This window comes from Pipistrellus hanaki (assembly GCF_964339955.1).
Source record: "Pipistrellus hanaki genome assembly, chromosome: 10".
Classification (NCBI taxonomy): Eukaryota; Metazoa; Chordata; class Mammalia; order Chiroptera; family Vespertilionidae; genus Pipistrellus; species Pipistrellus hanaki.
Window position 1 is genome coordinate 72,057,232 of NC_140512.1, and position 24,143 is coordinate 72,081,374.

The 24,143-nt window shown below is 51.8% G+C and overlaps 2 protein-coding genes across 7 annotated transcripts in view; one reads left to right on the forward strand and one right to left on the reverse strand.

Annotated features, from left to right (window-relative positions):
- The window catches only part of RNF32 (ring finger protein 32), a gene marked incomplete at both ends in the record, with an annotated part of 30,916 nt that extends 24,099 nt beyond the window's left edge, over nucleotides 1-6,817 (forward strand). The window contains 2 exons of the mRNA XM_084897293.1: nucleotides 5,874-6,041; nucleotides 6,602-6,817. Of these exons, the coding sequence (XP_084753419.1) occupies nucleotides 5,874-6,041; nucleotides 6,602-6,817 (384 nt within the window). The remainder of the gene's footprint in view (nucleotides 1-5,873; nucleotides 6,042-6,601) is intronic.
- Nucleotides 6,818-12,138: 5,321 nt separating this feature from the next.
- The window catches only part of LMBR1 (limb development membrane protein 1), a 124,074-nt gene continuing 112,069 nt past the window's right edge, over nucleotides 12,139-24,143 (reverse strand). For all 6 annotated transcript variants that reach the window (XM_084897534.1, XM_084897538.1, XM_084897535.1 and 3 more), the window contains 2 exons: nucleotides 14,891-15,052; nucleotides 12,139-13,019 (listed from right to left, as the gene is read on the reverse strand). In XM_084897534.1, the coding sequence (XP_084753660.1) occupies nucleotides 12,934-13,019; nucleotides 14,891-15,052 (248 nt within the window). In that variant the 3' untranslated portion in view covers nucleotides 12,139-12,933. The remainder of the gene's footprint in view (nucleotides 13,020-14,890; nucleotides 15,053-24,143) is intronic.

Consider the following 24,143-nt stretch of genomic DNA (forward strand, 5'->3'; position numbering starts at 1 on the left):
CCCCTACTGGGGATCCAGCCTGCAACCCCGGGCATGTGCCTTCCACCAGAATCAAACCCAGGACCCTCAGTCCATAGACCGACACTCCATCCACTGAGCCAAACCAGCTAGGGCTAAATGAAAGTTTTTAATGCTTTGTTAGCAAGTGTGAAAGCAATACTGTTTGTTATAAAAGCTGAGTGGACATGAACGTGTAAATTAAATCGAAATAGCCGACAGCCTCCAGCAAGGACACCTGCTCGGCCTGCACTTCGCCGACTTTGGACCTGAGTGAGGAATAGGCATGGAGGGGGAAGAAAAACAGGACATGGGGACAGTAGCTGTAGCTGGAAGCAGGAGGGCTACGAGTTTTCCAGAAAGGAAGGCAATAGCAATTTAAGTAGCCCAAGGAACTCCAGTACAGTTTAGAGGACAGGAGGAAGAGGGGGAGGGAGGAGCTCCAGTACCGTTTGGAGGAAAGGAAGGAGGGGGCGGGAGAGGGAATGACGTTGGCGACGGCGGCGGATTGTCCAGAAGCTGCGTAACACTGAAGGCAGAATCCTCGAAGCAGGAGAGCAAAAGGCAGACGACGCTCCCAGGAGCAACCGCAACAGCAGATGCCAGAACACCCAGCAGGACGTCCCGGGTCCTGACAGAGACAGGACGGCAGTCTGGAATTGCACACGTGCACATGGAAATCCGGTCAGGCGGAGGCACCAGAAAAGCAGTCTCAGACAAAAGCTGGGAGAGCGCCCCCAAAACGCCTTCCCCGAAGGGTGTCTTTCATGGAAGAGAGCTGGTGCAGAGACGCAGAGCACAGTGCGAGGGGCGTGGCAGATGTGGGTAAACCAACAGACACTGACTCAGTCAGAATGGCAGTGTCTCAGGGTTAAGGCATGGCAGTGACCTAATTCGGGAGATCACTGCATGAGGACAAAATCCTGAATGCATCTCTAGGGTAACAGCTGAAAGAACACACAGTTCTAACCTTCAAAGCAGTGAAGAAACAACACGGAGACAGCAAATGTCCACTGGGGAGAGGAGCAGAGAGAAAGACCAAGCAGCGGTGGGACAAGCAGAGGACAGGGCAGGGCGGACTCAGTCAATGGTAGTTACAGGTTGGACTGAATGTGCCCATAAAAATAAGTGCAGCTACAAAAGAAATATGCGCAAAAACACAGGAATAAAGTGTGTGACTATCTGTACTTACCGACAGCACTCACCAGGAAGAGCTGCGGTGCGGTGCTGGTCCCGGACAGATCTCAGAGGCAGAGCTCACAGCATAGCACACTGCCCCCTGCAGCTGGGACACACTCCCTCAGGGCCAGCAGAGCACTTCTGAGCACTGACCAAAACGTCATTCATCGTATTGTAAGCCATGTAAGTGCATAAAGCATGCTCTCTGGCTGACACAGTGTACTTTAGAAATAATTTTTGAGAACTAAAAATATTTCAAATGTTTACAAATTAGGAATAACCTAGCCAAAAAAGATATTGCAATGGGAATTAGAAAATATTTTGGTTTTGTCCTGCACTCCCACGCCATGGCCACGAGCTCACAGGGAGCGGTCCGCAGTCCCTGCTCCTTCCCACTGACCTGGGCGGGCAGCTGGCCCAGGGCTCCCAGGCCCTCCTGCTCCTGTCTCCGGGTCCTGGGGACTCAGCGTGGCCAAAGGAGCCCGCCGTCCCTAAAGGCCGGAGGACACGGCGGGGCTCTGCTCTCCCTCTGTGGTAGTCACTTTGGTAAATTACTGGAAAATGGCAGTTTTGGTTGAAAAGCTAGAAAATACTCTAAAGTAAAAGCAAAACACGTGAGGATTTGTGGCTGCTGCTTCCGCACCAGGTGCCGCTCCATCCGGAGGCGCGCTGCCTGCGGGCTGCTTCCCGCGGAAAGCCGAGCGGAGCGCGCGCTGTGGGGGGCGCGGGCGCCATCACGCGCGGTGACAGGAGCACCGCCCGAGAGCCCGCTCCCCCTGCGCCGCGGGCCGGCGGGGTGACGGGGCGGCCTGTGCGCCCGGCTGCGGCTGCGCGGGAAGCAGCGCCCTCGGGCGGCCGCCTCAGGCCCGGGCGCCCCGCGGGGAGGCCGCCTCGGGGACCAGGGAACGGGGAGGCCGCCTCGGGGACCAGGGAACGGGGAGGCCGCCTCGGGGACCAGGGAACGGGGAGGCCGCCTCGGGGACCAGGGAACCGGGAGGCCGCCTCAGGCCCCGGCGCCCCGCGGGCCACGGACCTGCTCAGGGACCCGGAGCCAGAGCCGGGGCCGCCAAGCTGGGGCAGGGGCCGCGGACGGAGCCGGAGGCGGGAATGTGACCACTCACACCCGCCTCGCCTGGGCCGCCCTCCCTGTCCTAGCCCCACGCAGCCTGAGGCCTGACCTCCGACCTGACCCCTGACCTGACGTCCTCCCACGTGGTTGCAACGGCCGCTGCGGCCGCCTCAGGCCCACCATAGAGCCATGGAGCCATGCAGCCATGCAGCCTTGGAGCCTTGGAGCCATGCAGCCATGGAGCCATGCAGCCTTGGAGCCATGCAGCCATGCAGCCATGCAGCCTTGGAGCCATGCAGCCATGCAGCCTTGGAGCCTTGGAGCCTTGGAGCCTTGGAGCCATGGAGCGGGGCGGCTGCGAGGCCGGGAGACGTGGGCCTGGCGGCTCCCTGGCAGCCGTCCGGGCGCCCAGCGGCAGCCCGTGTCCTCGAGGCGCTAAGGACCGGCCATGTGCGCGTGTGGAAGGACAGCCATGCCATCCCGTCCGCCGCGGCCGCTGCTGTCTGCGCTGCGCAGCCCACCGCGCTCCCCGCAGCCCTGGGGCCTCCGCGGCCGGAGCCCGCGGTGCGTGGGCTGGCCCCCGTGGGCGGACAAGCCGGAGCAGCGCCCTCCCAGCCATCTCCTCCTTCAGCGGCACAGGACCGAGTGGAAGGTGCGAAGCCCAGCTCCATGGAATGTATGCCCCCACATCACACAACTAACCGTCTGCGAGGTTCCGCTGGGCCTAGTTCCTTCATCAGCCAGTTCCCCGAGACACAGGTTCACCAGGAATCCGCACCCCTCTTGCTGGAAGGAGCAACCCCTAACTCAGTGACTGAAAATGGAAGCTCTGGCCGGAGTGCAGCGGGCACACTAGCCCTCTGTCCTTCTGTGTTCCCATCACCTGGGCCTTGGAGCCCTATGTGTTCTCCCGACACCCACTTCCACTCGGAAGAGCCATGTGGCCCCATCCAGCACGGGCGGCCGGAAATGTGGCGCCTGAGTGAGACGCCAACTTCTGTGGGCCGCTCAGTGCTGGGGAGGACAAGGAAGAGACCAAGGTGTGGGCCACCCGGCGCCGCCCTCCACACCACAGTGTTCCCCTGCGACCGGGACCAGCCAGGAGGGAGGCCCTCTGAGTTCAGATGGAATGAAAACGCACAGTCCACCTGGGATTTCAGAGCCAGGCTAGGAAAAAGAATGTAAAATATTTCTTTAATAGATTATTCAATTGATACATTTTGAAATGACAATATTTTGGATATGTTGGGTTAAATAAAATATATCGTTAAAATTAATTTCAACTTTTAAAATCCAGCCCCTAGAAGTTTTAAGATTCCAGGTTACATTTCTGTTGGGCAGTGCCCACCTAGAGTAGCTAGAAAGTTCTTAAAAGTTACACTACGAAGTTTTTCCCTTCAGTATATCATACACCACTTTGAGATGATTGGGAGATAAAAATAAATCAAATGCAATCCTACCCCCCAAACCCTATGCCGCATCCATTTACAGCCAGGGTTCAGGATCTAGCCCACAAATGAAAAACTGGACAAGAAATGAATGTAGAAGGCATGGGGGCCAGGCGGAAACTTCCCTCTAGTGGAGAAGCTCGCTGAAAACTCCTTGTCCATCTGCTTTTATCCACTTGAATACACACTGCCCTTTAGCATGCAGGCTTATCAAAGGCAAAGTTTGGAAAACAGTAAAAGGATTATCAGGTTAGGGAATTGCCTTCAGTCATTGAGCCCAAGGCAGGGCTGATTTTCAGTCCTGCTGAAAAAGTTCATTGGACTTCCAATGGATTTTTTTGCATTTATTTAGCCTCTGGCACCCTATGCCGGCCCCCTTTCTTCCCCCCCCCCCCCCCCGCAACGTGCCCCTCTCTTCCCAGTATTTCTAAATAAGACACGCTCAGCAGTGAGTCTGTCCTCTGCCCCTGAGACTCCAGGCCGTCACAGCTGAACTGAAGCCATGACCCTGCTCCTCCGCAGCTGCCTGAGACTGGCCTTCATCACCTCATCATCACCTCCTGAAAAACCCCGCAGGACTCGAGGGAAAATGGGCAAACCACCTGCAACATGTACACCTGTAACCAAAACACCAACAGAAACAATCACTGCGTTCATTTAAAGGCTACTAAAGTTGAAGATATTAAATTCCTAATAAACCAATAACTACAGGACTTCACCTTTTGAAAAAGGAGTTGATGGCATCTTGATGAAGGGTGTTTACAAAAGGATGGATGGTTCCTAATTCTGGAGATCAAAATTCACAGAGATGCCCAGGCCAGGTAGCACCGCTAGTTAGAGCATCGTTCCAAAACGCAAGATTGCAGGTTTGATCCCGTCAGGGCACAGACAAGAATGGACCAGTGGATGGATAAATAAGTGAAACAACAAGCCAATGTTCCTCTCTCCTCTCTCCTCCCTCTCTCTCTCTCTCTCTCTCTCTCAAAAGAATCAATTTTTTTAAAATTCAGAGCCCTGGACGATGTTGCTCAGTAGTTGAAGCATCTGCCCAAGAACCGAAAAGACCTGGGTTTGATTCCCAGTCAAGGGCATGGAACTGGGTTGCAGGTTTGCTCTCTGCCCCCTTCCACCCCCCGTCAGGGCTTGTGCAGGAGGCAACCAGTCGGTGTGTGTCTCTCAAATCAACATTTCTCTCTCCTGCTCCCTTTCTCCCTTTCACTCTCTCTAAATATTAATGGAAAATATCCTCAGGTGAGGATTAACAACAACAACAAAAATTCACAGACCCAACAGGTGTGGCTCAGTGGTTGGGAGTCGAACTATGTTCCATTCCTGGTCAAGGCACATGCGCAGGTTTTGAGCTCAATCCCCTTGGTGGTGGGTATGCAGGAGGCTGCCAACCAATGACTCTCTTTCATCATTGATGTTTCTATCTCTCTCCCCTTTCCTTTCTGAAGTCAATAAAAAATATATTTTTAAAAAATCACAGAGATCAAGGAGATTCACAGAGTGATTGTGGTGCATGGCCAAACAGAGTCCCAAGGACACTGAAGGATGTCAGGTTTTGCTACTTTGCATGTTTTACCCTGGTATGGCACACAACAGAGCAGGCAATCACCCCTGAGTCCATTCCCCACACTATCCAGAAACATTCCACTTCACTAATCGCACAGCAGCAAATGCACACTATATCCAGGCCTGCAATCCCTTTGCTTCACGCTTGCAATTCCGGTTTCTGCCAGCAGGAGGAGATAGTGCGCTGTGCCACAATCAGCCAGAAACACCCAATTAAATACTTGGCCACAAGGTGGCCAAGCTTCTCTAAATCTTTTCATGTGAAGACCATAGTGCCGTAAAGAAAGAACTGAGCGTGCGGAGCACTAGAGACTGCACCTCCACACACTATTGTCAAACAAGCTGTTTAAACATTTGAGGTGAAATGTAAAATGCCACCCACGTCTGTGCTCTGTGGCAAAGGGGCAGGCAGACATCCATGAATCGATTCCATCTGCTGTTAAGAAATTTGGCTGTCTAACTTGTCCAGGTAATTCAGGCCTAGAGGTTACCAAAAAGATCCCCTGGACAAGGAGTTAGACAGCCAGCCAGATGTCCGTTCCCCAAAGGCAGAGGCCTGAGGGGAGCCGACTGCTGGCCACCACCATCGAGTCACCTGTTTCCAGTTCACAGAGATCAGCCAGCGCATGCTCTGCTCCTACCACACGGACATAGACGAGCTCTTCGCTGAGATCGACCACTGCCTGGCCGTTAACCGCAGCGTCCTGCAGCAGCTGGACGGGCAGTGTGGCCGCAGGCTCACGGACGACGACTGGCAGGAGATCCAGGCACAGGTAGGCCCTCCACCGGGGGTGGCAACCTCGGAGGGAGGCCTAGGGACCTGACCTTCACAGACACTCACACACCTGCTCTGGGTGACTGCCAGGCCCTCTGTCTGAAGTTCTGCTTTGATGATGCCAACAGAGGAAACACCAAAGGGAGCAGACCGCGGGTGCTGCGTTTCCACCGCCCCCCGTGCTCCGCCTGGGGCTGCAGGGACCGCGGGAGAAAGGGCCACTAGAATCCAGCGGAGGAAAACCTTACTTGAATGTCATAAAAATAAGAACATTCATAATATTTGACAGTTACCTAGAGTTGTTTTCTGAAAAAGACCGTTCTATGGCTTAAAATTAAATCTGTATTATCGGTGCTCAGTATTTTATAAAGGATTTTGTTTCTAAATGTCTTACCACAGGCGGGTCCGACCCCCTTTCGTTTTCACAGGAGTGACAGGATGTTTGGTGTTATGTTACCACAGGACGAGACTCATTCATGTGAGCAGACGCCTGTCTCTCAGGACCTCGGTCTCCCCGAACCCGGGTGGGCTCACCTGACGGCTCTCCCTGTGTTGCAGGCCCTGCAGCGGGAGCCCGCCGAGTGCTCCATCTGCCTGGCGCCGCTGGCGGGGAGCGGCCCGCGCGCCCGGAGGACCGTGCTCCTGTCCTGCTCCCACGTGTTCCACCACGCGTGCCTGCTGGCCCTGGAGCAGTTCTCCCTGGGAGACAGCTCGCCCTTCCACGCCTGCCCCCTCTGCCGCGCTTGCTACCAGAAGAAAATTCTTCCAAGCTGAAGTTCATGGTCAGGGAAAAGCCGCGCCATCGGGGGCAGCATCTGCCTTAACTTCGGACAAGTTGTGGGGGTTTGGTTAAGGGAAGGACCCTTATGCAGTTGTGCATAGGAAATATAACTCTATTTTAAAAGCTGTGTCCGTCTTTACTGTTAAAGAACATGCCAGATTCATGCATTCAGCCAGTTGAAACAGGAGAGGGACGGATCTAACTTGAGTTTCTGAGGTTCTGTAGCGGCTGACTTGTGCCAAGCGGCCTGGCCAGGGTTGCTCAGAACAGAAGTGCCCCTTCCTCTCCGGCAGCCTGTCTACCTGCCCGTCTCCACGGGGAGCCAGCGAGCCCGTGGTGGGCACAGGTTGGCAAGGGTGCACCTGTCAACGGTGCCAAGTGGGACAGAACGCTGGAGACACAGCCTGCTCATTACTGTCTCATCCTCTTAAAACGCCAGCACCCGCCTCACTTCTCTGGACCGATTCCTACCACCGGGGACCAGAGCTCGAGCGCCGTTCCAGCGGAGCGTCCCAGGGGAGACGGGCCGCAGGTGTGCCCAGCAGAGCCAGGGGAAGTGGGCACTGGCCCACCATCCCCCTCGAAGGCCCAGCCAGTCCACTGCCCCAACCCTGGGATCTATTGTAGATGGAGGTCAGGGAGGCGTGTCACCGGTGAAGCGCGGGGCTGTTCCTGGGCTCCCTGAGCCCGTCTCCAGCTTCCCCAGGCTCTGCACTGCCCAAACCTCTGTTCCTCCCACCGGGACTGGACCAGCAGGCACCAGCTGCAGGAAGCCGGGGGCTGGCCTGGGCTGGCCATGGGAGGGATGCAGCGAACCCCGAGTGCTCAGGTGGTCTCGTGCAGCCAGGACTGTGGTGGGGAGTCCCCTCAGGCTCCTCCACCGCAGGCCTGAGGACGAGCTGAGCACTGAGCAGAGGGGCGGTGCAGACACTGCCCCTCCGATGGCTCAGGGACGCCAGGGCGGAGGCGGTCAGTGACCGGGAGAGCCGGGCCCCGAGGAGAGCGGTTCTGTTTAAACCCACCGCCGGCACCGTCTCCGAGCGATTGAGGAATCGCTGTTTACACCAGGTGCTGCTGCCTGTGCCCGTTTGATAGTAATTCCGTTTGCTTCAGGTGCTGAGCTGGTGCTGGCGATCTGAGGTTCCGCAGGGCACACTGCACGTGACTCGGCCCGGACTTGCGGCTTCTGAGCTGCGGGACGTGGGTCTCTGCACCGGCGCCCCGATTAAAGCGAGGCGGTGGCAGCAGAGTGGCTCCTCTCAGCGATGGAGGTGCTGGGGCCAGAGGGGCAGCCTGTGGGCAGAGCCGCCCCGCACCCGCCCGAGGCTCCATCCCGCACCTGCTCCGCCGCCCGCAGGCACCCAGGCCCAGGCCCCCGCAGGTGCTTCCTGCCGCTCAGACCACGCCCCACAGAACGGCCCCAAAGGGGGTTCCGCTGGTGCCTGGCCGAGTGCAGACTCAGGGCCAGAGGCTCCGTGTCCCTGGCGGGCGGGCGGCCGGGGGCCTGCGCGTCCAGGCTGAGCCCGCGGCCTCGGGGCAGCGTCTCCCTTCTCTGCTGGGGCGGGTGGGGTGAGGTCACGCCGGAGGCCCATGCCCCGTGCGCGCGGCCAGTTGCTTCCTCTGGCAGAGCCCAGGGGAGCCCCAGCTCCGGGACCCCCTGCACAGGTCCTGGGGCTCTGGCACTGGCTCTGCTTCCTCGGTGGCCACCAGGTGACCGATGGTGAGGGAGGAGAAACGGGACTGTGTGAGCCTTCTGACAGCACGATGGTGCTGGCAGACAGACAGACAGACCGACCCGCGGGTGCGCTCGGCAGGAGAGGACCCTGAGCACCAGTGACTTGCACTTGAGAGCACCTCGGGGGGGTGTGTCACGTCGCAGTTAAGCAGTGAGGGAGGAAGCAGGAGGATTCTTCAAACTTTTAAATTTCCTACAGGCAAAAACACAGGGCGGGAATGGGAACTCCTGCAATAGTGTCAGCAATAAAAATAAAGTTAAAAAATAACAAGGAAAATATTTACAACACACCCAACAAATATTTCCCATCCACACTACAGGGCTTTGTAAAGCAATGTTCTGCAACACCGAAGTCCAAAGCTCACGACTTCCAAGGCTTTTAAATGCTGTCAGCTGTCTCCATGCAGCCCATGTTCAAAGTTCAAAGGCTGCAGTCCATTATAGGAGCTGCTACAGCCGATCACGACATTGTCTCAGAAAGGCTGAGAAATTAAAATATTTAAATAAACTTTTCAAGTAACAGCTGACACTTATCGAGCGTCTGAGCTCAGATGCATCAGCCACACCGAGAGGGTGTCCGTGTAAGATGCTGTCGACATGCCAGCCTCCTGTGTTCCATTTCTGCCCTTGGAGCTGAGTGCGGGGCTGTGGCCACTCTCCCTGGTCCTCCTCACAGCCCGGGGTCTACACAGCCGCTCTGCACGGAAACGGGAAACCCAGGACTCCACCGCCCCCTAGGGCTGCAGGTGCCCAGACCGGGCCTGTGCGCTGAATGGGGAGCCAGAGAGCTTCCCGAACCGCCTCCGTCTGTAGGAAATGGGCCTCCACGACGCATCTCCAGCGGAAACAGAATGTAGGCTGGAGGGAAGAGGATATAAGAACAAAGAACTAGCTGAAACGGGTTTGGCTCAGTGGATAGAGCGTTGGCCTGAAAGGTCCTGGGTTCGATTTCAGTCAAGGGCATGTACCTTGGTTGCGGGCACATCCCCAGTGGGGGCTGTGCAGGAGGCAACTGGTCAGTGTTTCTCTCTCATCAATGTTTCTAACTCTCTACCCTTCTCCCTTCCTCTCTGTAAGAAATCAATAAAATATATTAAATTTTTTTTAAAAAGAACAAAGAACTGTAGCCAGCCAGCATCATGGTGGAAACCCCCGGGGTACCTGCCTCAGCTAGGCAGGAGGATGTGGGGGCAACTAGAAAGGTCCCAGCCCAATTGTTTTAAATGGCCCAATGGGAGACAGGAGACCTAGGCGACGGATGAGGAAACAGGGGACCCCATAGTACTCAGCAATGAGGACCAAGAGGAGGGACTGAACAAACAGGCTGTGTTCGCTGCCCCAGGTGTGCCTGCACAACTGGACGACACCCGCCTTTGAGAACTTATTGTCTCATTTTGCCATACTTCTGTCTCCGAGTCCAGTCGGTGACTTGGATTCAGACAGGTGAGGGTTTCTCACAATTCCTTCCAAGGCAATCAAGTCGTGTTCTTAAGGCCCAAATATCTCCCACGTGTTCTCTACCTGATTGTCCCCATCAAGACCGAGGTGACAGGTCTGAGCCACGCCTTTCGGCAGAGGAGTGACGCTGTTTGGAGGTCGCAGGGGCTCTGTCATCCCGGGCCGGGGAGGCTCGGCTCCTCGCTGTCAGTGGGAGGAAGACTCTGAGAGGCGATGTATGTGGTGGGTGAGGGCGGGGCTTGACGCCGCCAGGGATTCTGAAGCCTGGGGCCGCTGGGCAGGCTACCTGACCTCTGTGCTTTAGCTTCCCCACCTCAAGGTGGGAATGAGACTGTTACTAACAGTACGAAACCCCAGGGTCAACGGGGTTTAATGAATGACACCGGTAAATGCAGTCACACAAATAACACGCTAAAGCAAAGCCTGGCGTCAGGAGCACCCATGGCTGCTGCTGGGAGTGTTATCACTATTTCAAAGCACGAGGTCACTTTAGAACCCAGCTTCCTGTCCCCTGGCCTGGCAGCGCTGCCGGGCGTCTGGCAGCACGTTCTGGAACCCGGGGCCTTGGCCGAGGTGAGCCGAGCACACGGAGGCCGGCTGCTGCCATTCCCCATCCCTCAGCACCCGTCCCTGAGGCCAGCGGCCGTGAACATTGGCCGGTGTTTGCGATGGAAGGTCCGTTACCTGCCCCTTGAGGACTCTGAACCTATGATGGGAGGCAGTGAGGCCAGGGGGCCTGGGCCTGCGCTCGGTGAGACCGAAGGCGTCCCTGCAAACGGCGGCACCAGCCCCGCCCGCCCGCCCACCCGCTCCACCTGCACAGCCACAGCGAGGACAGCGCGAGGAGGGCGCGGCGGGGGCGCCGGGAGGCCGGGGGCCGAGGACCGGGGCCAGGCGGGAAGCCCCAAAGACCAGGTGTGCACGCACCTTTAACCACCTGGGCACCAGGACCACAGGAAGGTTCCACCCCGCCCGTCACCCACTGCACTGAGTGCTAATGGGAGTGTGTGTGCATTTACTTAGAACAGATCTAGTTTAGAGAGAACGTTCAGAAAGCTAAGAAAACATTGAATCTAAGAAATAGGTTGGAAAATCATTATGTAAGTTATCATCTGTAATTTCATAATTTTAAAATATTTTATCTAAATATGTAGAACCAATTAATGACCGGACTTGGCTGAGTCTCCTCAAGAAATCTGTACCCCCAGGCCTAACGCCTTCAGAAAAGACGCAGGAGGTAGGGATGGGGAGGCCTGTGGTCACGAGGGGCAGTGCCACTTTGGGGACGGCTGCTGGCCGTGGCCAGTCCTCACTGACAGGTCCCTGCAGGCCCGTGCGCAGGGACCAGCCTGCAGAGCCCTCATGGCTGCGACCGGGCAGGGCCTGTGCGTGGGTGTCCGCAGCAGCCTCCCTGGGAGGCCCGGCCGGTGGCTCAGTCTTCAGAGAGAAGTGCTCAGAGAAACCGACACAAACACAGAAAGCCCGTCGGACGTCTCGCAAGAGCCCAGAACTCTGCCGGGATGTGCCTGGACTGGGTCCTGGGCGGCACCCCTCTCCTGAAGGACGCCTGTCTTCTTCCGTGGCCGTCTGTCCCAGGGCCGGCTCCCACACGTTCCCGAGAAAGCCACCGCTGGCACCGGTGCCCACAGGCGGCTGCAGGGTGCAGGCAGCAGGCCTGATGCGCCTCCTGGGTGCGCGCCCTGCCGGCGGCCACGAGGCCGGTGCTGTTCAGCCCTCACTTTGTTAGGGACCTGCATCTCACGAGGCTCCAAAGGCAGGTGGTGTACACGGAGGGCAGGTCCCGTCAGTGGAGCTTGCAAACACACATTCATTTTTCTTATTTTGACTCTCAGTGGAAATGTTTTGATGTCCAATATACACAGCCTGGTTTTCATAATTTCTCCCCCCAAAAAAGCTTTAAATGCAACAATCTGAGAAAAAAAGTTACTTTACTGTTGCCTGCATAGATGGCTCATTGCACACACAGTGCATATGAATATATGTACATATTTACAGACATGTGAACATACCTGTGTATGCAGAGACATGTAGAGACCGGATTTAGGGCTGTGTGGGCGGGGCGCCCTTGGATTCGGCACGCTTGACTGACAGAACTCAGTCTCCTGGGGGACAACTTTATTCAGTGGATGTGGGGCCACGACAGGACCCGAGAATTATTTACAGCTTAACAACGGAGAGGCTAGCAGATCAGATACTCGGCCAAACTCTTTTTATGCCGGAACCAGATGCTGTGCGTTTTCAGGTTTGAGGTTTAAATGGCAAAAGTAGTGAAGCCTGAGGCGGCAAAAGAAACTGGCTTCTACCCAGAGTGCTGAGTTTAGGATGGACACAGGAGCACGAGGAGTGGAGTTTAGAAAAGGGGCTTAAAAATGGAGTCATACAGCCTGTGAGGGTCTCACACTGGCAGCTGCGCCAGAAGAGGAGACACTGACCGGCCATGAACTTGGAGCCGGCTGGCCACTCCCTCCCACCTTGGTGGTGCAGGGCTGGCCAGGCGTGGGGGTGAGTTCCCGGTGTTCCCCGGACTCTCCTCTGTGACTAAATCTGAAGTGTGCTTTGTCCTGCATCAAGGACGTGGGAAATATCACGGGCGCCACGCAGCTCCCACGTCCCAGGCAGACCCTCCTGCACCGGTGCACGCCCTGGCCTCGCCCGGCGCCCTTGGCACCTCCTGTCCCAGCACCAGGTGCCGCCAGCAGCCTCCGCATGTGCAGGTCCTGGCGGGGCAAGTCCTCGGAGGCCCTAGCTTTCTGGCTGCCTCCTGGTGGCTGTCCCCACGGAGCAGGCGTGGGTGTGGGCTGGCACCCACGCCCCGCAGGTTCCCAGGAGACAATTAGAAAGTGAGTGTGGGACGGGAATGTCCGAGCCCCTCGGTGTCTGCGCTGTGTGAGCGGCTCACAGGACCTTCTGGTGCCCGTTGGCGGACGGCTTGGAGGCGTCCGACTCCCGGGGCGCCCTGGATAGGTGCAGCTTATGGAGCCCTGCAGGGAGAAGAAATGGTGAGAGGAGGCTCTGCCCGAGGCGGGGGGCAGCAGGGCACTAACAGGAGGGAAGGTGCTGCGGACACCTCCACGGGGTCTCTCTTCCACCAGGGCCGGCCAGCCCTGTGGCAAGCACAGCACCCCCTGGAGGCAGCAGGGCTTGTGCAGAGGCGCAGGCAGCTGCCCCCTCTGCAAGGTCCCCTTACCCCCCTCAGCCACCCCTCAGCACTGATCCTCCTGCCAGACTGTTCCTACCCAAGGGGCCTCCCAGGGAGCCCAATCCCACACAAGCATCATCTATTTGTGTCTCAAAATACACACATATGAAGAACACAGGAAAACACATGGACAGACACAGCAAAATATGAAGCATGCATTTAAAAAGAAAGGCAATGGAAATCATTATCCAAATGAAAAGAGAAAGAAATGGCAAAGCAACAAGTTGAAGAAAGGTATCTCAGAGAATAGAAAGTATTGATGTCAGTCACAGCAACCGGTGCCACTGAGCCGCCACCTCCTCGGAACCCCACTCAGAACCCTGCACCATGGGAGGGGACAGAACTGGCCCTCCTGGGTGGGGTTCCTTCTGAAACATGGGTGCCGCCGGCTGGGGTTTGGAGGAACCAGTGTCTGTCTTGTGCAGAAGCCACCATGGGCGCCATCGTCCGTAGCTAAGCTGAGCGTCGACGGTGTCCAGGCCCTGCTCGCAGCGGCACGCTCAGCCACAGCCGCCTGTGGCAGAGGTGCCGTGGAGCTGAGCGAGCTGCACGCTGCCAGCGGAAGTGCCTGGTCCCATGCCGTGCAGACCCACAGCCAGAACCCGCAGCTGGCAGGGACCCGTCCGCTTTCTGGGCTCCGCTGACGTGAGGCACAACTTTCCCCTTTCGGCCACTATCCCATCAGCCACCTCCCTACCTCCCTACAGGGTTATATAAAGCAAAGCACAAACAATCTGAAATCTTTCTCCTTCCCCAAGGTCACCCTTTCTTTATTTAAAATATGTGTATTTTTTTCTTTATTGAATTCAGAGAAGGGAGAGAGATGGAAACATCAAAGATGAATCACTGATCAGTTGCCTCCTACAAGCCCCACACTGGGGATGGAGCCCACACCAGGCATGTGCCTGACGGGAATGGAACCCTGACTTCCTGCTTCCTACGTTCATGTTCCTCCACTGAGCCATGCCGGCCGGGCCCAAGGGTCACCCTTCAGTGCCTGGGCTGGGAAGCCCCGGTGAGCCAAGCTGTCGCTCACGGGCTGTTACCTGAGCGCAGGCCTCAGTGCCAGCATCGGGCCGCTGTCCAGGAGCTGGGAGCACATGGAGTGTGGAGTGCAAGCGCGAGTGCTGCCAGGGCAGGTGAGTGAGCTCCCGTCAGGATCGCCTACCATCTGCCCTCTCCTGCGTGCTACAGGCTCAGGCCCGCACCCGGGAGCTGTGGTCCTTTCCATTACCCTGGGCGCCCACATCCGAAGGCTGGTCGTGCTGTGTCACCGCTGCCGTGAGAGCACAAATACACTCCGGGGCACATTTACACCCTCTGAGGAGTCGCTCCCACTGCCCGTGCGAGTGGCCACGGAAGAGGGTCAGGAGCCTCCTCCCAGGAATGGAGAACAGGCTTTCCCTGCCTGTGAGCTCACTGCGCAGAGCAGACACCTCGAAGGAGCTCAGCCCCGAGGACGATGCCTGCTCGGACCCTCCGTCCTCAGAGAGGGGGCCTTGCCGGTGAGGAGGGTGGGCTTCCTGGGGAGAGTTCACAGGTCAGGACTGTGACCTCTGAGCGCTCACGTTTGGAAAAATGAGAGAAACAGAAAACTAACTCTCCCGGCAGTTACTGATCAGCAGGAGGGACCACGCCGCGCCTGCGCATTACCTAGGGCCTTGAGGAGCTCTTCCCGGACCGCGGAGGTGAATTTTCTGACCAGACACAGTGTGGTCACCACAGCGAAAAGCAGATTGTAGGATAACACAATGTAGAAATTTCCCAGCCAGTTAAACCTTCCGAAGTCTCCCAGAAGATCGAATCTAGTGATTCCTGTTAAAAACAAACAGCCCTTAAAATCAGGTACGATGCATTCACAGACATCACAGAATAAAGCACCCATCTGAGCCAGTTCCTCGGACCTCCCCATTTCTGTCAGTGACGATGCCTGTGGAACCAGACCGTCTGCCCCGCCTACTCCCCATGTGCCACTCACAACGAGGTCACACCAAGGTCATGCTCACACTGTCAGAACTGCCCTGCTGCTGGGGTGGGAGGGGGGCGCAGAGGAGAGTAAGGATGGGGCGGGGGGAGTGCACACTGACCCAGGAAACAGGGTCTGGTGGAAAAAGACACCTGACAACCCTCCCTCTCCCCCTCCCCCGAGTCCATTTATTGGAAAGGGCGTCTGCCCCTCCATGCCCTCTAGTCAAATCCTGTTTCTCCATCGCACACATGACCTGGAACAGCGGTGCCTCCTCTGGCTGCTCTCCTGCCTTCTTTCCCACAGGATATGGAGCACGGGCTTGTCTTTCTGGTTCCGGTGGCCCCAATGCCAAAGCAAAGCCCTGCGCACACCCAATGCTCACTACATGCATTACTAAGCACAGGGGATTCCTCTTCAGGAAGCACCATTCGTGGGAATCAGGTGCTACAGGCTTGGCGAATGAAATGGCGCAGCTGGAAACGAGCATGGTTGTCATACTTAACTCACCTGCACACGCTTATAAAAGCAGTAATTTAAATAGTCCGCGTCGATGAGCATGGGCCCTGGCCATACTTACGGGAAAGGATGTGTGAATGGTAAGATTATCTGACCCTTGGTAAACTGTTGCCATCTCCCAAGGAAGAACTTAAAGAGCTACAGGGGGTCATATAAAACTGTAACCACAAAGCACTATAAATCAAAACCTTTGTTTTATGAGTACTCCAAGGGTTTCAAGAATGACTTCGACTAAACTCCATTTCACCTTGTCAGCCAACTTTCAGACTTAACTCTCATCTCCATCCCAATGCAATCCCATCGCCTGCCCCGGGCAGACTCCACAGAAGCAGCCACAGAGAGCAGGAAACTCCACGCCAAACAGGAAGTTTCCAAAGCAGCTCTTGTGCAGTCACATCTGACCCGCACCAATGACTTTGGCTTTGAGAGACAACAATGTACTAAACCTTTTAAGAAGCTGGAAGACTAATGAAGGCATACAACAACATCTTTCTAAAGGAAACGGGGACCCAGAGTCCAGCCAGGGGTGCTGCATGGCCCCACACCATGAGACCATGGCAACGGCCGTGGCTGCAGATCCTCAGAAGTCCGCCCCGCCTACTCCCCATGTGCCACTTGTTTAACATTTACTTGTTAAAAGGAATACGTGTCTAATTATATATTTTATTTTTTAATAAAAATATAGAATACCCTATAATTTAACCTAAGAAGGCATCTGTAAACAAGATAGAGTCGGTCCAAACAAGTGTCACTGGTTTCAGCCCAGAGACATGTGACCTTCGGGGCCAAAGAAGCCTTTGAGAACCTAGTGGAGCTGGGGCTCTTTCTGTAAGAAAAGCACACAGATGCGCAAATCTCACGTAGCGTGACACTCGCTGCTGGAGGAGCTGGGAGGCACAGACAGAATCCCTGCCGGACACTCCTCGGAGCCTTGCCTAGTCTGAACCTTCTTGATCAGACATCACCCATTAGCAAAACAAAGTGAGAGCACATAGACCCAACGTGTGTGCAATTATTTGTAAATGATGCTATTCCCTGGCAGACATATCGCACACAAAGACTTAGCTAAAAACAACAACAATAAAGGCAAATGCAAGTTCTCCTGATTTGTTCACATGGCCCAAGTCTTCCTTTGTGAATTCCTGGGGCCCAGTCTCCACTTTGGAAACCACCGATGTGAGCTAAAGTGATCAGCCACTCCCGGAACGTGACCACGTTGGGACCACACTGCCACGTGTTAATGTGGTTGGCAGGATGCACCCGGTGTGAGAATGGAACACACATCTGGGAACAATGTTCTGGAAAGTGCTCTCACTAGAATTTCTCAGTGGAATCAACTTAGTATCTTGAAACTCAGGGTCAAGCCCTGAGATGAAATACCAGGCAAAGAGCAACACCCTCATGGACACTTCGGTCCCAGGACAGCTCTGCTGTCCACGGGGACTGCTGCCAGGTTGCACAGAGCGCTGCGCAAATACCGGGCCGAGACACTATTGTCCCAATTTAGTTTCATATTTTACAAACCTAACTAGTGCTGACTAGGATCACATAGCGCTCTTCAATCCTGAAAATCTTCTGTGAGACTGGATAGCAAGAGACCTCGGCAATCACTTCTCTAACATCATGGCAATCGTTAAACTGAAAAATGTACCTTTTTATTAAAAGTACTAACACTTAAGAAAAAGTAACAATACTTAAGTTTTAACTTAAAAACACTTACTATTCACATGTGTAATACTTAAAAATCTCTACTTCTGGGGGGAGAATACAAGATGGCTGAACAGGTAGAACACCTAGCCGCAGCCGCACACAACAATTTCAATAAGATACAACTAAAATATAAAATGGACATTACCCAGAACTACAGGAAAGTCGACTGACTGGAAATTCTACAACGAGAAGCAAGGAGAAGGCCAGAAGGAAGAGCGGAGGAGCTGTAAAAGCCTAAGGTACAGAGACGCGCAGTGCGCGCGGAGAGGACGGAGCAGGAGAGGAGGGGCGGCTGAGTGCCTGGCTGGCGTTCCCTAGCGGGAAGGACATAAAACCTCCAACTGTGCTTGGCCCCAGTCCGACTGCTCTGAACCCCAGTTCTAGGCCAGACCCCAGGGACCCAGGCTCAAACAGAGGGAGCTGGGCTGTAAGGCGGAACCCCAGGGGAGTGGCGAAAGGAGGTCCCGGCATTGCACGCAAAGAAGGGACAGTTGGGTGTGCCGCGGGATTGCCCTGGCGGGAAGGAGACAGGGGCTCCAGACTGCTCTGAACGCCACCTCCAATCCCACCTCCAACTGAACTGAACCCCAATACAGGGCTCATTGGGGGAGAGCCTAGACTGTTTGGTAGCAGGCGAAAATCGAGGGCACCTTTCTCTCAGAGGTGCTTGCAAGGAGTACTGAAGGACCCTGAGATGCAGGAGCCGCATAGGGTGGGGCTGACAGAAGCCAAGGCTGTAGGCTCCACCCTGAAACCTCGCCCCATCAGGAAAGCTGCGAAAATGCCGAGACCAGGAAATAGATCACAAACGAAAGAAATGGAGGACAAAAAGCGACTGGATATAGAGTTCAAATCTACGCTTATAAGGTTTTTCAAGAATTTCCTAGAAAAGATCGATAAGATCTATGAGGATATGAAAAGGGATCAACTAGAATTAATAAGGAATCAACAAGAAATGATAAGGGATCAACAAGAAATAAAGAATACATTGTCTGAAATAAAAAATATTATACAGAGTCCTAAAAACAGAATGGAAGATCGCAAGAATCAAGTCAAAGATTTGGAACATAAAGAGCCAGAAGACACCCCTCCACAGAAGCTAGAAGGCAAGAGAATCCAGAAAATTGAAGATAATGTAAGAAACCTCTGGGACAACTTCAAGCGAACCAACATCAGAATTATGGGGGTCCCAGAAGATGAGAGAGAGCAAGATATCGAAAACATACTGAAAGAAATAGTGACAGAAAACTTCCCCAACCTGGTGAAAGAATTAGACTTACAAGTCCAGGAAGCGCACAGAACTCCAAACAAAAGGAATCCAAAGAGGACCACACCAAGACACATCATAATTAAAATCCCAAGAGCAAAAGACAAAGAGAGAATATTAAAAGCAGCAAGAGCAAAGCAGGTAGTTACCTATAAAGGAGCACCTACACGATTGTCAGCTGATTTCTCAACAGAAACCATGCAGGCCAGACGGGAATGGCAAGAAATATTCAAGGTGATGAATAGTAAGAACCTACAGCCAAAGATAATCTATCCAGCAAAGCTATCACTCAGAATCAAAGGTCAGATAAAGAGCTTCACTAATAAAAAAAAAAAGCTAAAGGAGTTCATTACCACCAAACCAGAATTATATGAATTGTTGAAGGGGGTTCTTTCAGAAGAGAAAGTAAATAAAGATAAAAATTATGAACAACAAATACGTAACTATCAACAAGTGAATCTAAAAATCAAGGAAATTTAAAAAAAAAATCTGATGAACAATATTAACTGTTGAATATAATAGAATCAGAGGTATGGAAGGGGAGTGAATTGACGATTCATGGGAAAAAGGGGAGAGGGGGATGTGGAAAGAGACTGAACATAAACTGTGCACCTATGGATGAGAACAATGGGGGGGTGGAGAGGAGGAAGAGGGTGGGGTGGGAACCTGGTGGAGGACAGCAATCGGGGGGGGAGGGGGGGAACATTTGTAATAATATGAACAATAAAAATTTATTTTAAAAAAAACTCTACTTCTGGAGAGAAGTGTAAGGGAGCCTTAATTTTTAAGGCAGCAAAATTTAAAATACTACTAACTATAAGAAAATTCAGTTATCAAATGTTGTTAACCCTCCTCCTCAAATATTGAAATGCTTATTCCCATTTATGAGTGCATTTTTTAAAGATAAGTAAGACATATATGAGGCAAGAACCTAAAACTTAGGCAGTGGATAAACATGGGCCCCATTATTTGGATTATCAGACAATAAATTCTCTTCAGGACAAGGTGCACAGCAGCCTGCCCACTAGGATTCAAGTGGAAACGTCTGCTGCTATTGCCCTGAGCCAAGAGCTCTTTCTGTTCATATTACAGAACGAAGGGACCAACTTAGCCTCACTCCAAGCAGGAGCTGGTTACCACCTGCACTGTGAGTGACAGAATGTGTGTGCATTAGCCACCAGTCAGCTTCGATGCTCAGCAAGAACACTCATGTTCTCAACTAGCAAGACAATGAGAGGTCACAGCCTCACACACTGAAGGATCGTTCCCGCAGTGCGCTGGCAAACCACACGGCTGACGTGCATGCTCGGCTTCCCTGTAGGACTGCCGGAAAGGACACATGCATCTTGTTACAAATAACCAGTTTAAACTTAAACTATTCTTTGATGAAACATTGGAATTAACACATTCCCCTCCACCTACCCACCCACACTCTCAAAGTGTTAGTTTAAATTATGTTGACTAGATTTCCAAAATCCCTCCTCTAAACCAGACGTTTGAAATAAATTTGCTTAAGAGTGTCAAATAATAAATGTGACAAAAATAATGGAAGAGTAAGATCTACAACTAGTTTAAACATCATCAACTTCAGGATTAATGTAAATAGGCTCATTGCCAATCATTTTATTCATTCAAAAACAAAGTTGTTCTAAAACTAAAGAGAGGTTCCATTTTGGGGGTAAAGTGAAAGATAACACTATTTAAATAAAGATGTTAACTTTTGACATTAAATTTTACTGTGCAAGTAGACTCTCATTAAATTACATCAATTTGAAATGTTAATTAACTTTATATTCCAGCAAAGATGGAGTAAAAGACACCAGATTTCCTCTGCCACATGAAGTTTTAGAGGAGTCAAATCATACACAGATTCTCAACTGTGTAGGGGATCACAACCCTAAGCCACTTGTTGTTCAAGAGTCAACTATTTCAAAAACTAAAAGAAAAATTGAAGTTAAGTCAGAGGCATGGAAAATATAAAACAAACCCAAGTTGGCCTTCTATAGAAGAAAACTAAAGTATAAGATATAAAACACACAATAGAAGGGATTAATGACAGATTAGACACTGCAAAAGAAGAGATCATAGAATAGAAGACACATCAATGGAACTATTCAAAATGAAACACAGAAATAAAAACAAGACCAAAAATTAAGAGAGCATCAGTGACCTGTGAATTAATTTCAAATTGCTAATGTGCTTGTGGTGACAGTTCTTAAAGGAAAGAGAAGTGAGAATGGAAAATATATTTGAAGAAACAATGGCTGAACATCTTGCAAATTTGATGAAAATTATACCAATAGTTCAAAGAAGTTCAATAAACTCCATGTGCAAGATACATAAGAAAACTAACCCAAGGCACATCATCATCCAAGTGTTTAAGTGATAAGAAAAATTTTATAAGCAGTCAAATTTTTTTTAAACAAATCTTTATTGTTCAGATTCTTACAGGTGTTCCTCTCCCCCCCCCTCCCCCGCCACTATAGTTCCCCTCCACCTCATTCCCAACCCCACCCCATGCCCTTACCCCCGCCACTGACTTTATCCATAGGTGTAAGATTTTTGTCCAATCTCTTCCCGCACCCCTCAAACCCCCTTCCCCCTGAGAATTGTTAGTCCAAATCCTTTCTATGTCCCTGATTCTATTACATTCACCAGTCCATTTTGTTCAGATTATTTATTCACTTGATTTTTAGATTCACTTGTTGGAAGGTATGTATTTGATGTCTTTTTGTTGTTCATAATTTTTACCTTTACTTTTTTCTTCTTCTTCCTCTTCTTAAAGAATACCCTTCAACATTTCATGTAATCCTGGTTTGGTGTTGATGAACTCCTTTAACTTTTTCTTGTCTGTGAAGCTCTTTATCTGACCTTCAATTCTGAATGACAGCTTTGCAGGGTAGAGTAATCTTGGTTATAGATTCTTGTTGTTCATCATTTTGAATATTTCTTGCCACTCCCTTCTGGCCTGCATAGTTTCTGTTGAGAAATCAGCTGACAGTCGTATGGGTGTTCCCTTGTAGGTAACTAACTGGTTTTCTCTTGCTGCTTGTAAGCTTTTCTCTTTTCTTTTGCCTTTGGCATTTTAATTATGATGTGTCTTGGTGTGTTCCTCTTTGGATTCCTCTTGCTTGGGGTTCTGTGCGCTTCCTGAACTTGTAAGTCTATTTCTTTCACCAGGTAGGAAGTTTTCTGTCATTATTTCTTTCAAAATGCCTTCAATATCCTGCTCGCTCTCTTCTTCTGACATCCTAAAAATCCAGATGTTGGTATGTTTTAAGCAGTCCCAGAGGCTCCTTACACTATCCTCACACTTTTGGATTCTTCTTTCTTTTTGCCTCTCTGATTGGGTGATTTTTGCTTCCTTATATTCCAGATCTTTGTTTTGATTCTTGGGGCACGTTGGTCTCTAGTAGAATTTCTGTATATTCTTTATTTCAGACTATGTATGTTTAATTTCTGGCTGGTCCTTTTCTATTTTTTTAGTATTCTCATTAAGGTCCTTGAAGGTCTCACCAAGCTTCTTGGAGGTCTCATCAAGTTTCTCAAAGGTTTTTAGAAGATTCTTGAGTAACCTTATAAATGTGATTCTGAACTGTGTCGTCCAGTAGTTTATTTTTCTCTATCTCTCCCAAAATATCTCGTGATATGCTTCTGTGTATCCTCATTTTGGCTGCCTCCATGTGTTGATGGAGTGGCTTTGTGTGGTCTGTGACCTATAGGTCAGCTTCCCCAATCACCTGAGGTGGTTGCTTTTGGTATATCCCTTTGTGGGCTGAGTGCAAAGTCTTGGTGTAATTAAGCCTTGATTGCTGTTGGTACACTGGGAGGAACTGACCTCCAGGCCACTTGTCTGTGAGGATCTGCTCTGTCTGTAAAGGAAGAACTGCTGCACTGGAAACACGCCTTGTTTCACTGGGGTTTTGGTGCTCACTGAGTCCGTCACCCGAATGTGTCACTTATAGGTGTGAGGCATTAAAACTGAGCACTAGGAACACTAGCTTCTGAGTCTCCAATGGGGTGTAGTTCAGCTACTGTCTCAGGCAACCCTGCAGGAGCTACAGCGAGAGCCACAGTCCTTTCCTCCTTGGACTTTAACAGTTTGTTAGGTTAAACTGCAACAGAGAGGGCCATTCATATGCAAAACCTGCTGCTTGGAGCTTGGGTGTGTGTTGTAGGTTGCGTGGGGCGGCGTCTCAGGGCGTCACTAGGCTGGGGCATGGCCAACAGCAATGGCTGCCCGTCCGCAGCCTCTCCGAGTGAGTCCCCGAGTCTCCCCGCATCTCGCGCTCCCCGCACAGCAAACAAATATTCTTGTGCACAGCTCTGCAAGCAAGCCACCCTCACTTTCCAACCCGATGGCAGACAGTCTAGCCTCTCCCCAAAAACTGGATTTCAGAGAGATCTGGAGCTTGTCTCTCTTCAGGTTGAAGAAAGCAACACCCTCCACCAGCCAGGATCCGCCACCAGTCTGTATAGCGTCCTCACCCCCCTACCTTAGTTTTCCAGCGCTTGTGCCCTGAATTCTCCTCTTTATCTTCCAGTCTAGTTGTAGGGCTTCCTTTCATCCAGCTTTCCCTCGGGTTTTGGGTGATAGAATTTTATTTTTTAGTTTTATTTTTGAAATTGTTGTGTACAGCAGCAGATTGGGTGTGTTTACCTATGCCACCATCTTCGTTCCAGCAGTCAAATTTTTTTTATTTTTTAAATATATTTTATTGATTTTTTTACAGAGAGGAAAGGAGAGAGATAGAGAGCTAGAAACGTTGATGAGAAAGAAACATTGACCAGCTGCTTCTTGCACACCCCCTACCGGGGATGTGCCCGCAATCAAGGTGCATGCCCTTGACCGGAATCAAACCCGGGACCTTTCAGTCTGCAGACTGATGCTCTACACTGAGCCAAACCGGTTTTGGCCAGCAGTCAAATTTTTTAAAAGGTCACATAAAAAAAGATAATGATCACAAGATTTCTTGTCAAAAACTATGCAAATGAGAAAACAGTTAAGTAACAACTTTAAAATACTGAGGGAAAAAACTAAGTCCATTTTAAATTCTATACCCAGCAAAAATATCTTTAAAAAAAAAAAAGGCAAAATAAAAACACATACATCAAGATGAAAGAATCCAACACTAGCAAACCTGCATTACAAGGAATGTTAAAGACAGTCTTCCTGGCTGAAGGAAATGCTACCAGAAGGAAATCTGCTTCTACATAAAGAACTGAAGAGCAACAGAAATGATTACTATGTGGCTACACAGAAAAAACTTTTTAGTTTGAAATCTCTTTAAAATATCATTTGAAGCAAAAATAAAAACATGATAAAAGCCTAAGCAATCATGACAGCAGAACAACCAGTCGCTATGATGTGCATTGACCAGCAGGGGCAGAAGCTCAACACAAGAGCTGCCCCCTGGTGGTCAGTGCAACCCCATAGGGAGAGC